Raw genomic sequence first — 14167 nt, 5'->3', positions numbered from 1 at the left:
GGCTTACATACCTTAGTAACAGTTCCACCTCGCCGTCAGCCCAAGCAAATAAATCCCTGGTATAATTTTTTGCCATTGTTGTTCTTCCTTCAAATTATTTTCTGTATTTTCAACTTATACATCCATGATTATCAACCACAGAGTAACATTAGACAATCTGCTTGGCTGAACAGCTTTGTGATATGCGTTTTGAGTAGGGGTGGGGGAAAAAATCGATACAGCATAGTATCGCAATATTTTCTGTGGCAATACTGTATCGATACACAGACGCCAAGAATCGATCTTTTATTATTATATATGTGTTGGGCAGTCTGTCTGCTTGACAATCCCATTTTGCAGCAATAAAATTGAAGTGAGATGACCAAACAGAGAAATTTATCTTTTTTAGATAAAACAGATGTTGACAAAGTTTCCTTTTGGGGACATAATTTGAAATTGGGAAAAATTTGAAGTTGGAAAAAAGGTAATAAATTGCAATATATCACTGAATATTGCAATATGTTTAAAATCGCAATAATATCGTATCGTGACATAAGTATGATGATATCGTATCGTAAGGCCTCTAGTGATTCCCACCCCTAGTTTTGAGATGGACGGAGATCATTTCTGATACTGAGCCTAAACGCTTGTGTGGACAGAAATCCTTTTTTGTTTCAAACACCATGTAAAAACGTAGGTAGTATGGCAGGTGTAGGCTTAGGAAACAAGAGCCCAGAAAGACAAGTCACGAATCAGAGCCGAATACCTAAACATAACTACCAAATCAGACAGACAGCACAGAAGAACCTGCAACAAGAAATCAAGCTGAAGGCATGTCACTGAAGCATGGTGAAGGTAAAAGAACGAACCGTCCGGGAGTGCAGACCACAAGAAGACAGAATATGCGGGCGCAGTCAATGCTATTTTCTTCTACGCTTTCCAGATGAAAGGGGGAATAAAAGAACATGCTAAAAAGTGTCCTGACCTGAACTGTCTGCAATCGTGTTTGGTCTGAGCTACAGCCAATTAAATGTGAGAAATGAGGGATGTCATGCCCATTCTGCATCTTCTGTACCATTTGAGCAATTATGAGAGGGTAAATTCTTATTTGTCATGGTTTATATGGAAACTGCTGGCTGCCTATAATGTTTCAAGTTACCCAATGTCTTTACTAGAACTGCTAACGTAGATTGAAAGCATGTGGGATAAACAAAGAGAGGCAGTTCCTGGACTTCAAAGCAAAGCATTCCTTCTAAAAGTCACTGTGTCTGATCTGCAGCTGAGGTCAGGACGGTCAGATTGACAGTGATTCAGTTGTTCCTGTTATTTTAGCGCTTGCACACTCTGCTAGTAGAGCAGGTGGTACAATAGTCTCATTCTTTTACCCGTATGAAACATTTCAATGGAGGGAATTAAAAAGACGATTGTGAGATCACTTTAAAAGTCAGAGTGATGTAAGTATGTTTATAGAGAGGAAAGGCAGACTAAACAAAAGCGTCAGAGTTTGATAGGAGAAGCCAGACTGCTGCCCACAGCTGTATGTCTGTCTGTCTGTCTGTGTGTGTGTGTGTGTGTGTGTGTGTGTGTGTGTGTGTGTGTGTTTGAATGTTTCTGCACATCAGTTGACATTGTCTGCGAGCATAAATCATTCCTACTGTGGGTGATGTCAGCGCTCGTGTCAGTCACTGACTTTGACCAAGGTGTTAAGGTGTCAAAATGATTCAACTGAAGTGTTTGTCAGATGGTGTCTTTTTCCCCCGCACCTTTTATTAAAACTCAGCATTGGAATTGACCATTTGCTAAGTCCGGCCCCCCTTAATTACTGCTACACCTGTCAATCTTTCTGTTCTTGCACAGGTCATTATGCAGTTCACAATGATAACGGTGGCAGATTTACCACTCAAAATTCATTTTAATTTTTGAAGCAATGGGTCCTTGACTTCAGACAATTAGCGCATTTATATGCACAACCTTATTTTGGAATCCTTATTTAACTGTAGTAGTGACAGAAGACACTGCTTCCTGGTTTATTTGTTTGATTGCTTTGATTGTCTGGTAGACAAAAGTAGCTTCTCATTTCTATCCAGTTATCGTTCATTTTGCTGGCTGATATGACAATTGCTGCTTGCAGGTGGAATTTGAACTTGTCATTTAACCTTTTGTATCCTCCACCCTATTAGTTTTGTCACTTTTTGATAAGAAAAGATATTATGCCTGTGTGGCCATTCAGAATGACTATAAACACGTTTGTCTTGACTTGGACACATCAGGAAGAAAGGAATGGAGGAGTGAATACAGGATATAGGGCAGTTATAAGGAAAGCCAGAAAGAAGCGTGAAGAAGAGTGAATGACACAGAAACTGAAGCAGATAATGTGGTAGAGGAGCAGGCTGAAGGGTGTATGTATTATACAATGGTTTGGTTGGGCTCCTCAGGCTGGTACATGTTTCTGACCTCAGACTCTGCCCATCCCCTGACTCAGTAAACACACACACACTTGCACACACACTCACGTACTTGTGAATATACAGGCTTTCAGGCACACACAGACTCACTTACCTACTTATGATTCCATTGCATGAGAATCATAATATAATTACATAATGGCATGTGTTATAAGAATTCCCTTGCACCCTCTTCAACCTTGCAAAGCAGATAATTCAGATGTCAGGCATGTTTTTTGCTTAATATGTTTCAGAAGCATCTTTCTCTCTCTCTCTTTCTCTCTCTCTCTCTCTCTCTCTGTCTCTCTGTCTGTCTGTCTGTCTGTCTATCTGTCTGTCTAGATCCGATGGGAGAAGAACATCACATTAGGAGAACCTCCGGGGTTCCTCCACTCATGGTGGTGGTGAGTGTTTTTATGTCTAATGATTCAAGTTGCATTCCTCTTCATGCTGTTTTTCTTAATTTCCATCACTGACAGTATTAATTAAAATAATCATTCTCCCTCCTTCTTCTTCCATTTTAATTTGTCTTCATCTCATTAATTGTCCCCAAAATCTCTTCCTCAGGTTGCTGTTTGCAAATTGTAACGCAGTCGCCTAAAGTTGTCTATTCCAATGACGATAATAGAATTGCACTTATTGCCTGAATGCTGGATTACCCTGCCTTTAAAATTGACTTTTATTTTTATCTGTCAAGCTTTAATGTTTCTGTTTTCTCATCATGCTTCTCTCTGGCTGCCTCTCTGTGTGTTTCAGTGTTTTCTGGGACCTGTACTGTGCAGCTCCAGAGAGAAGAGACACATGTGAACACTCCAGTGAGGCCAAGGCCTTCCATGACTACGTGAGTCTGCCCTGATGTAGCTTTCCTTGCCCTTTCTGTCTTAATGGCACTCTCCGATTAATGCAGGAATCCATACAGGGAGATGCATATTATATTGAAACCCAAAATGTTAAATATTAGAAAACATGTTTTAAGACTCAACCCATTATTATGAAGTTTTTGCTCATCATTTTTAAGTTTGGCTGTTGCTTTGGTCTGATGAGGGAAGTTACATAACTGGCTCTGCCTTGTTTGTCTTGATTGAATACTCTGTGAGAATAAGAATGAGTATGAAATAAGATGTCCTTTGGGGAAAATGGCATTGTGAAATAAAAGCAGACTTTGCAAACTGAAATTAAAGCTGCTGCTGATATGAAATGAGTTAAAGATTACCTGCAGTAAACTTGAAAGAAGCAGGATAAAATAATGTGTCAGATTATTTCACATTCCCATGGTTATATATTGTGTCTGTATGTATTCAAACAAATATTTATTACATAATGTCTTTTTATTTATTTAATATTGAACACTTTGGATCTCCATAGTATTAATACTGATGAATTGATGTCTTTTAAAATGCTACAATGACAAGACTGACCAATTCTCATCAAAGCAATGCAGATAACACCTTTTCTTACCACACACACTCTCTAAAATATTTTGGCTTACTACTGTAGATCATGCAAAGAGCAATATGGAGGATGGCAATGTCAACGAGTGGTTTGCTGCTATTTTTTGCAGCCTTCAAGCCAAAAATACTGAGGCTAAGGATTTAGAGCTGAGGTGCAAATTTTGGTGCACTTTTAGGCCATAAGGTTGAGAGTGGGGATTCACCAACCTTCATCAGTTTCTCACATCTAATCCCAGAACAACATACTGTTTGGTTATCATAAGTCTTTACAACCTTGTGAATTGGTTTTATCCAGTTCTGAATCTTTCATCTGAAGGGGTGTTTAATTGAATGTGTGATAAAGAAGTGTAGAGAACTGCTTAAGGTTTGTAATACCTGCTAGTTATATTCTACCAGAGCACAGCATCTATAAAACGCTGCACGCACACATATCAGGCTAAAGTACTGTGAGCACATTAGGCTGAAGAGCAGACTGGGCAGGCAGACAGTGTGGTGGAAACATTGTTTATTGCTGTGTTTTCGTGTGGCTCCACTTCACTGCTGTAATTCCCGCACATCAAGGCATTGGTTTATTCATTCATGCACCACCCAGTAACCGGAATACAGTGAGCAGTGCCAGAGCTCTTGAAGTTTTAGATTAGCTGGTGACTAGGAGAGAGGAAGTGCGGCTCTCCTCGTGGGAAGTTGCCATGTGGAGGAGGACAGGAGGTGTGGAGGGGTCTTCTCTCTCCTGCTTTTTATGTTGTTGTTTTCCCACTAAGTCTGACTCATCACATTTGTCTGTGCTGTGGTTTATTGAGATGTATTGTTGGAAGTGCACAGGTCAGGGGTTTTTACCTACCCCAGCAGGATCGTCCCTCCTCTCCTCTCCTCTCTCTCTCTCTCTCTCTCTCTCTCTCTCTCTCTCTCTCTCTCCCTCCCTCTCTGTGGTTCTCTCCCTCTTTCCTTGAGCCTTGCAATCCCACAGAACCAATGGGGGCTCTCTTCTCTTTTATCTTCTCACAGTAGGTGTACGTGCTTGTGTAAATGTGTGCGCATACGCAGGTGATGCTGCTGATGCCGGCAATGATGATCAGGGTGATGAATAGGCACTCCAAGGACGAGGCAGCTATGTGATGATGTCATCCTGGTGGCGAGAAAGGGAGCTGGAGGGCAGCACAACCTCAGCCCTGGGAGACGGAGAAAAACAGGGGAACATGGAAATGGATAGAGGGATGAGAATAAGTCAAAAAGAGGACACAAAGCGTCCGACACTTCCACTTTAAATGGATTAATTAATCTCTTTTTAACACCAAAAACAAGTTTACAGTGATTCAATTCAATTGTACTCTAGATGGCAACAACAGTATCTTGTTGTTTCTTCTTATCTGATCAGAATAAATTCAATTTAGGCATCATTTAGAATCTTAACGTCATTAGCAAAGGCCACCAGCAACATCTTATTCTTACATTTCCTGCATGGGTGTAATCAGAGAATTATAATTAGACTAATCGTAATTAGAGCAAGGTCACTTTCAATCAACTGTTCCAATGCTGCGCTGCGTCTCCGATCCAATCAGAGGTACTACTACCCACATATCTGCCTCTCAATTAAAACACAATGAGGGGACAACCGCGGTGGCAGTCGTTGGAAAACGTAGCACACCTTAATTTGATGCTGGTGTCTCTCTTTCAGTCTCCTGAATTTGAGACTGATGGAGATTTTAATCAGACATTTTGATGGTAATTATTTTCAGATAGCTAATTACTGAGTGAAGTCCTTATTAATGCTGTGGAGGTGTAGGAGCTCATTCACATCATCTTTGGGTCCCTTCCCTTTGATAATTGATGGGATTGGGACAAAGCTTTAGTCTTGATTTGCACGATTATCCCAGTTTGAACTACTGTACATACAATTGGCATTGAGTAAATCTACTTTAAAGAAACCGTCTTAACAGTGTGTTTCTGTTCTGTCTGTTTACATATGCATGACGTTTTGCATGCGGTTGTGTACTGTATGTGTCAATCATATCACCAGATTTTACTGTGTGAGAAAGGTCTTCTAGGACAGTAATCCAGTAATCTAATGTTAAAAGGGAAAGAAAGAAAAGACTGATGAACAATGTGAGGCGAGAGGCAATGTTATTGATTTCCATTCTCAGACGAGGCTTTTCAGGCAGAAAGGCCGTTTACAGTTCTGTTAAGTGCTTTGTAAATTGTGTTCTTGATACTAAATGAGTGGTTTCCATTTGCGAGGGGCCATGAAGTCATAAAAACAAGTTATTTTTAAAATTCTTATGCTTGGCCAGGAAATTGCCTTATTAGAGACATAAGTCAGCTACTGTTGCATTTCTGTCGTTGAATAATAAGACATCAATCCATGCGGGTCATTTCAGGCTTCTGTCTTTTGCTTTTGGATAGTCTTGTGGTTTTAAAAGTTAACAGCTGTCACATAGCTGTAACATCTTAGTACAGCATGTACACCAACATGACTGCATTTATTTATACAGATATTTTGCAATGGATCATGATAGTTCATAAATGGAGATACATAATAATACTGTGTTTTGAACTGAGTGGTTTCTCAAACTTTTGTCCCAACTAATTTCTGTGATCTTTAACAAAATGTGGGCAAATTAAAGCGGAACGAGAAAGAATGGAGCCAGCATGAAATTGCTTGTAAGACCTGTGGAAACAATACTGAGTGTATTAGCTGCATTTCTTCTACTACATTATGACATTTAGACCCTTTAAATGTTTGCTGTACTGAAAAATGGTCCATAGATAGAAACGTCTCCCTATACGTACAAATTGTGTTAAGTGCATATGTGTGTTATTGTGTATTTGCGTTTGGCACTTTAGGTTTGCAGAATAATTATACGGTTACACTATACATGTTCAAATTTGCCTCAGTGGATTATTCTTGCAAGCTCTGGAAAAGACAGTTTAGAGGTTAGAGCAGCAGACTGGTGGTAGAAGGGCTGAGGATTTAGAAAAAGTGGGGGAGTTTGGGAGAACAGAAAGATATCTCACTACTGATTTCAGGAGATTATCAGTGTCCGACACTTGTACTGGTTGTGCTGTGCAGCCTCCAGATTAGAATGTGCTTATTAACTGAAGCAAGTCATTGAGAAATGAGTCCTCCCATAAGAATCAAGGGGTAATTGTATAAAAAGTTATGAAAATATGCTGTGAACTGAAATTTGCAGGTGGTTGTTTTGTTATGGTCTTCATGTACAATTACCATTATCCCACTGATTGAGCTTTTAGCTTTACATGTTTACATCAATGTTAATGTGTGATGGATTCCCACAGAGAACCCCCCCCCCAAAAAAAAAAAAAAAACCAAAACAAAACAAGGGTAAAGATCGATGCTATGCTATTCAGTCAACAAGAAGACAAGTACGCAAATTTTTACCAGGCAACACATAAAGAATCAGCCGGGCATGCAGCCTCACAGGGTGACAGGCAAAGATGGGCATTCAATTTGAAAAACTGTCTTCAAATGTCTTGTTTTGTCTGACCAGTCCAACCCCCGCAGCAGTGTTACTGTACAAGTGAGAATTCAAGGCAAGGAGAGCCTGGTGTCATTGTGTGGCATCGCTGTGGGAGATAGCAGGCACGTGGCAGTTATAGTGGAAGAAGGGGTCAAGAGGCAGTGCCAACAGCAACCCCCTTTGATAAAAACCAGTGCTCCGTCTCACACTGTCAGATTTAACATTCATAACTCTCTCACTCATGCATGGAAATGTATTCACACCGCTCAATTTAACAGCAGCTCACGTATTCTGTCTTGATGTACAGCTAAAGGATACACTTGTTTGTAAATATGTAGTAATGCAGGACTGTTTTATTCATCTACATCATGATGCACTCTGGAAAAATAAGTGTATACATATTCAGACACATTGTCTGTGTCTGACAGAAGGACAGGAAGGTGTAGTGACCCTGGGGCTTAACTGAAAAACAGCTCCTGTCTGCAATCACAAACACGTACTGTACAGTATGAATGTTTGCCGTTTCATTAAACAGAAGGACACTCAAACCCACACTTGACCATGGACATGTTTTTGCTTCTTGGTACAAGCTTTGTTTCTACTCATAAAACAGGTCTTTACTTCTGATTCACCCGGTCTAATCAACTTGTTTTCTGTCTCAAAACTCTTTCACAAAAACTGGTCAAATTGAAAGAATGCTTGAATGCTTCAAATCACTGCTCCTTCCTACATAAAATGATCCTGTTCAGAGCTACTCTTAGGAGCCCAGATCTAATAAAATCAATATTCTACCTCAACAATCTAACTTCCTCGCAGCTACGTTATTGACTCTGGGACTTTCGTTCCCTCTTCTTCTCAGGCAAAGCTGTCTCCCAACAAGCTCCATCAATTCAAATCTCAGCTAAACTTCTCTAAGCGGAAGCATCTATAACTTGTTTTTCCAAGCCTTTTCTTGCATATTGTTGCAATTACCACCAGTTGCATGCAACCTTTTAAAGAGAATTTTACCTCTTACTGGAAGAAATTATGAACTGATTATTTGTTGGCTCCCAAAACTATTCCAGTTTCTACCTGCAGGCATTGTATTTTAACAGGAAATAATACAAAAAGTGCTATAAACAGCATCACATTTGTTCAGAAAAGCAGTTGCACATTCAATCATTCCTAACTGCAATAATTACAAAACAAAACAAGGTAAGATCCTGTTTGGGACTGATGTTTTATCATCTGATTATGAATTAGCATAAAACAAATCTGAAAATGAACGGCTTGATTCAGTGGTATAAAATGCGTACTTGAATTTTGAGCTGAACCTGTGTGTTTGTTTGCGCATGCATATGAAGAGACGGAGCAAAACAGAGAGGACAGAGACAACCTAGAAACAGAGACTCTGTTGGCTCCAAGCATTGTGGGTAACAAGCAACCAGTTGAGAACCAATGGGGGTTGGGGAGACCCCCAGTCTGTTTCCAGGGAAACAGAGCCCTTTCTCCTCGTCTGTCTCCCTCCCGCTCTATCTCTGTCTATGTCTCTCTGTTGCTCTCTCACATGCTCCCATGTTCCTTCTTGGCGGTGTTGAGGAGGAGGGATATGTGGAAGTGACTCACTGTAACATCATTGCCATGGCAATGAAGAGTGAGCCAAGTGTAGAGGGAGTGAAGGGAGAAAAAGAACGGGTATTTCCATAGGTTGATCAGAGATGGAAATGGTTGTCACGATCTCCCAACATTAAATAAAACAAAACAAGGGAAAATGTCAATGTTGAACACTTACTGTATGCTTACATATATGCTACTTCTCTGCATTTATTTAGGAAAACATTACAATCACTCGCTCTGTTTCTCCCATTTTTCCCTTCCCTCACTCTCTACACTGCTTCATCCTCTCTCTTTCACATCAGCTGTTTTTCTCTGTTCTTCATCCCTTCTGTCTATTTCTGTCCCTGTTCTCTTATCATCTTCCTCTTTCAAAGCCCTCTAGTCTCAGAGGAGCGTGTTTCCCACCGGCGTGTTGTGCTGAGTCATGTCACATGCATGTTTGGACATGAACGAGGTGGAGCGTTAATGTGATGTTGACATATGCACGCCTTGCTGCTCTGCAGCAGGCAGGGCAAATGGCGCAGAGTGGAGGGGAGAGGTTAACTGGGGGCAGGGGAAGTCAAGAAGGTTTAAGAATGAGAACAAGCTCTAACAGCGCTCTGGGCTACGGAAGAGTAGTTTCTAGTTTGACTGCAGTTATTATTATTGATTATGAAAACAAGTGGCTTAGTCAGGAGTGTGTCTGCAACAGTCTGACGGAAAAGGGGATATAGTGCTAAATGAGCTTTCACACATGCAACTTCACCTACAGGCTTCAAGAATATTTCTGTGAAATTCAAACTGTCCTGGCTGGGACCCGACGGAGAAGTAGTCGCTCTCAACGACAACATAATCACCGACCCACCGGTTTCCACCCTGGTGATCCTCAGTAAAGACAATACATCTCACTAGCTACAGATTAAGACATTAAGACACAAGAGACTCAATTCTTCACCTTAAACAGACCCAAAACGGACAGCACTGGACTGCTCAGACTGCAAGGAAAACTCGCATTACTCCAATTTGCCGACCACTCTGTATCTCATTCTGTCCTGACAAACCCCTCAATCTCAGATGACATCCTAATATTCATGATTAAAGCAAGATTACAGTGTCTCCCAACCAGGTACAATCTGGTGACATGGTACCCATCAAAGTACAAACCCTACTGTGTATTACACACAACTCAACAGGAAAATGAAACAGTTGCACACATACTACACGGATGCTACAATTATAAAGGACTGTATGTGGCCACACATGCCCATCTGGTTGATCTGGTTGCAAAGGACTTGCAAACAGCAAACTATGGACATGATAGCAAGATTTACAAGCACAGCACTGTAAAATTCAACTGGTTCCATAATAACACATCTGACGGTGACTACTTCAAAAACATTCGAAATACTCCTGACATTGTAATTGTAGATGAGGCTATGAAATCTGTATGTATCTTTGAGGTAGGCTGCTGTTTTGATCTGTATATGGACACTTGCTACTATTCCAGACTATTGAAATATCAACCACTGGTAGATCTCATTCACCAACTTGGATACAACTGTAAACTAATAACTCTGGTATTTGGAAGTTTAGGCCATGTCCATAAGAATGTGGTCAGGGGGATGCAGCTAGGGGGGCTGCAAAAAAAGGAGGCAAAAAGACTTGCAAAATGTTGCTCTGTTTCAGCCAAACAAGTGTGTAAAAGTGTGTGAGCCATGTAGACCTGTCACTTTGTCAATGACTCTTCCCAGAGTATTTGGATCTTGTTTTTTTCTTGCAATGCCTTTCAGATCCAAATAAAAGCATTTGTGTGTGTGTGTGTGTGTGTGTGTGTGTGTGTGTGTGTGTGTGTGTGTGTGTGTGTGTGTGTTTGTCAATTGACTCTCACATAAATCATACATTGGAAACATACTAATGAAAACCCTACATTTTCTGACATTTTGCTGCTTCACAAAAAAATCTGCGGGGGACTTTTATTGTGAAGTATTTATAGGAAATAAAACCGCTTCAACGTTCGACAGCTGCTGCTTTGACCATTCAGGCATGTCGGGTTTCTAAATAGTTACTCCAGCGCTGACACCGCACTGTGGAGACAGGTCTGGCAATGTGAGACTGCTATGTGTAGCAACAACAAACGTGTTAAGAGCAGAAATGTCTGTAGTAATAGCCTATAGATACGTGAATTTGGGGACGGTTAATGTAACTGCCTTTTCCAGGGAATTGTGGGGCACAGAACTTCAAACAGCCGGAGATATAACAGCAGGCAGCACCGGAACAAAACTACAGACAATAAAATGCAAAAAACACAATTCACTCTCAGTGGTTTCTGTGACATATATCAAATACTTTAATGAGTATGTTGTTCTGCTCACAGTTTAGTAGGCTGTCCTTAATGTGGCCCAGGACACATGCGCGTACACACTGCTATAACAATGTGGCAAGATGTGCAGATGTGGCCCAGACCCCCTCCGAATGTAGTCTGAGTGGTCGGATCTCCAGAGCTATGTCCAAATGCAGGGGCTGCAGCCTTCGAAGCCCACGAAGGCCGAACCGAGCAGTCTCCGAAATGAGACAGTAAGGTCTACGGAGCATTTCCTGTTTGCGCCGAAGCACCGCTCCAGTCGCCTAGAAACCTTGACAGCTGCAGCTGATAAGTGATCAAAACGTTAACTACAGCACCGAGTGGCCAAGTTGGCTCAGTGGGTAGAGCAGGCGCACATGTAGGACAGCTAGGTGAGAAAGGGGAGAGAGAGGGGGAAGACATGCAGGAAATCGTCACAGGTCAGATTCAAACCCTGGACCTCAGCGTCAAGACATAAACCTCACAGTATATGTGCGCCTTCTTTACCGACTGATCCAACCCGGTCACGCTCAGGTCGGATTTAATACCAGGTGGAAATGCAGCCAAAGTGAGTGTATTTTTTGCACATTGTGCAGTTTAGCATCCAGTATTCCCTGACCCATCCAGGAGAGAAATGACAAACAACAACCGTGTGTGTGTGTGTGTGTGTGAGGGATTATAGTTCGTGATCCAAAGATTGAGCTGTAGAAGTTGCGGCAGGACTACGAAGGGAGAGCATAAGGGCAAAGCGAGAATGCTGACATGTTCAGACCAGCACGTTATCTCTTTGACCCCCAACTAACCCCAGTGCTTTTTTTGCTGTTGACACCCATATTCTTATCTTGTGCTGTCTCGTGTGTCTGTCCCTCTAGCATTATAAGGACTACAATGTAAGACACAGAGAATGACTTCTCACTATTTCTTCCTGTGGCTTTGCTTGATAAGTCTTTGTATCAACAACTCTGCCAATTTTCTAATTCACTCTTCAGTCCCTTCAACTGCACTCTGATATATTTGAAATGAATTGAATCCATTCAGTGTTAAGGACCACACGATCTGTGGATTGCAGGGGAATCGATTCTCTGTCTTTGCATCGATCTGCCAGATAGAAAAGACCATGACATATTCTCCCCTCTTCATCTCAAGCCGGGGCTTTTAAATCTTTCTCTGTGTCTCTCTACCCTTTCCTCTCCTCTGTGTTCAGTCCATCTCCCTTATCTCCCCCATGTCGTTGAACCAAGTGAGATAGTGGTGGGAGCAGTGTTGCTCCCCAGTGCCAAAGTGACTATCATTTTCAGCTCAGTGTGTGTATCTGACAGTGCATCAGCTCGCGGCTCCACCTCACATATTATACAGCTCCTCGCAGCCTCAGAGATGTCTGCAGGGGTCAATAATGACATCAGTGATAAAGGAAACACGGCCAGTTGTTTCACTGTCACCCCCTGTGCAGCTGATATCACCCTACCTGTAATCACTCAGTAAGACCAAGTAGATTAGTGTTGTGCTGCCATTTTACCTGGTAATCACCTGTAATGTTACACTAGAGAGGGCCTGAGTGCTGGAGGGAATTCTGTTGTGCGGGATAATGTGTTGCTGAAAGTGATAAAGATTGAAAAGATGTGGAAGGATCGAGAGGGTGAACACCGAGAGCCAAGGATGCTGTACAGGTTGAAATAAGTTGACCTCTTCCTCCTCCATTTCTGTCCAACTCAGATTGTCTTTCCTGGTTTATTGCAACTTGGGTCTTATATTCATTGCTCCATATTACCTCTTTTTGGCAATGTTGCCACATTCCCTGAACTCAGCAATTAAAGGATTAGGAGAATGTATGTGAAATTCAATGAAAATGACCAAAACATACAATGTGTTAGTTAATCTTTCAAGACTGTACCTGGGCACCTGGGTAGCTCACCTGGTAGAGTGGGCGGCCGCAGGTTTCGACTCCGACTTGCGGCCCTTTGCTGCATGTCATTCCCCCCTCTCTCTTCCCCCTTCATGTCTTCAGCTGTCCTATACAAATAAAGGCCTAAAATGCCCCCAAAAATATCAAAAAAAAAACAAAAAAAAAACAAAGACTGTACATGCATGAAAATGGCACTCAACCCCAAGCACACTGGTTCCTACTGAAGACTTAGGGCCCTATCCTGCACCCGGCGCATATATATATATATATATATATATATATATATATATATATATATATATATATATAAAATAAACTACAATGTCCATGTCCGTTATGCTAAAGAATAATAATCTATATCAAAAACAAGTTGTATGACATTGGCCTATCAGCCAAAGCAACCTGGGTTTGTCCCATGTTAACATGCAGCTAACAGACAAATACATGGACACACTTACATAATATTGTTTTTTTTTTCTTGGCAGCTTGCACACAGCCAGATATTGTTTCTAAACAGCAGAGATCTGGGATGAAGTGTATGGATGGAGCGCTTTTTTCCACTCGCTGCTGTGTTTTATTGGTGTAACATATGGCATGTTTTGGTTAGGAAAGGGAGCTTTGAATGCCAGAGGGCGAATTTAAGCCTATCTACCTTGAAATTGAAAAGTGAGTTTGGCTCAGGATTGGACAGTGGAGCGTGTTGTCTGTCTCTGGTCACCACAGGAGACTGTGAATAATACATGGTTAAAAGCAGAGCACACCCGTTCTCATCTCTACGCTGCTAAACACACTTCTTCTATCGCTCTTACTTCTGTGCTGCCCAAGTTTTTTTTATGTTAAAACCCTTAGTTATAGATATAGATATGCAATAGTTGTTCTTTAGACAGTGAGTGACAGACAAAGTTATTTTCTGGGCACATACACTAATGCAGAAATCAATCTTCTTATTGTGTTTCCGCTCTCACACTTTAATGTGAGTATGTGAATGTATTTTTGGT

At 41.3% G+C, this 14167-nt stretch overlaps 1 protein-coding gene across 10 annotated transcripts in view; it reads left to right on the top strand.

Annotated features, from left to right (window-relative positions):
* The window catches only part of si:ch211-130m23.3 (uncharacterized protein LOC558547 homolog), a 53378-nt gene that overhangs the window by 24070 nt on the left and 15141 nt on the right, over nucleotides 1–14167 (top strand). For 5 of the 10 annotated variants that reach the window (XM_035994044.1, XM_035994052.1, XM_035994022.1 and 2 more), the window contains 3 exons: nucleotides 2766–2827; nucleotides 3180–3264; nucleotides 12139–12156. In XM_035994044.1, the coding sequence (XP_035849937.1) occupies nucleotides 2766–2827; nucleotides 3180–3264; nucleotides 12139–12156 (165 nt within the window). The remainder of the gene's footprint in view (nucleotides 1–2765; nucleotides 2828–3179; nucleotides 3265–12138; nucleotides 12157–14167) is intronic. The other 5 variants (XM_031308935.2, XM_031308936.2, XM_031308934.2 and 2 more) reach the window with 1 other exon arrangement.

Source organism: Sander lucioperca, chromosome 2 (assembly GCF_008315115.2).
Source record: "Sander lucioperca isolate FBNREF2018 chromosome 2, SLUC_FBN_1.2, whole genome shotgun sequence".
In the NCBI taxonomy this organism is placed as follows: Eukaryota; Metazoa; Chordata; class Actinopteri; order Perciformes; family Percidae; genus Sander; species Sander lucioperca.
The sequence above is the reverse complement of the archived record's forward strand: the minus strand, read 5'-3'. Positions and strand labels throughout refer to the sequence as shown.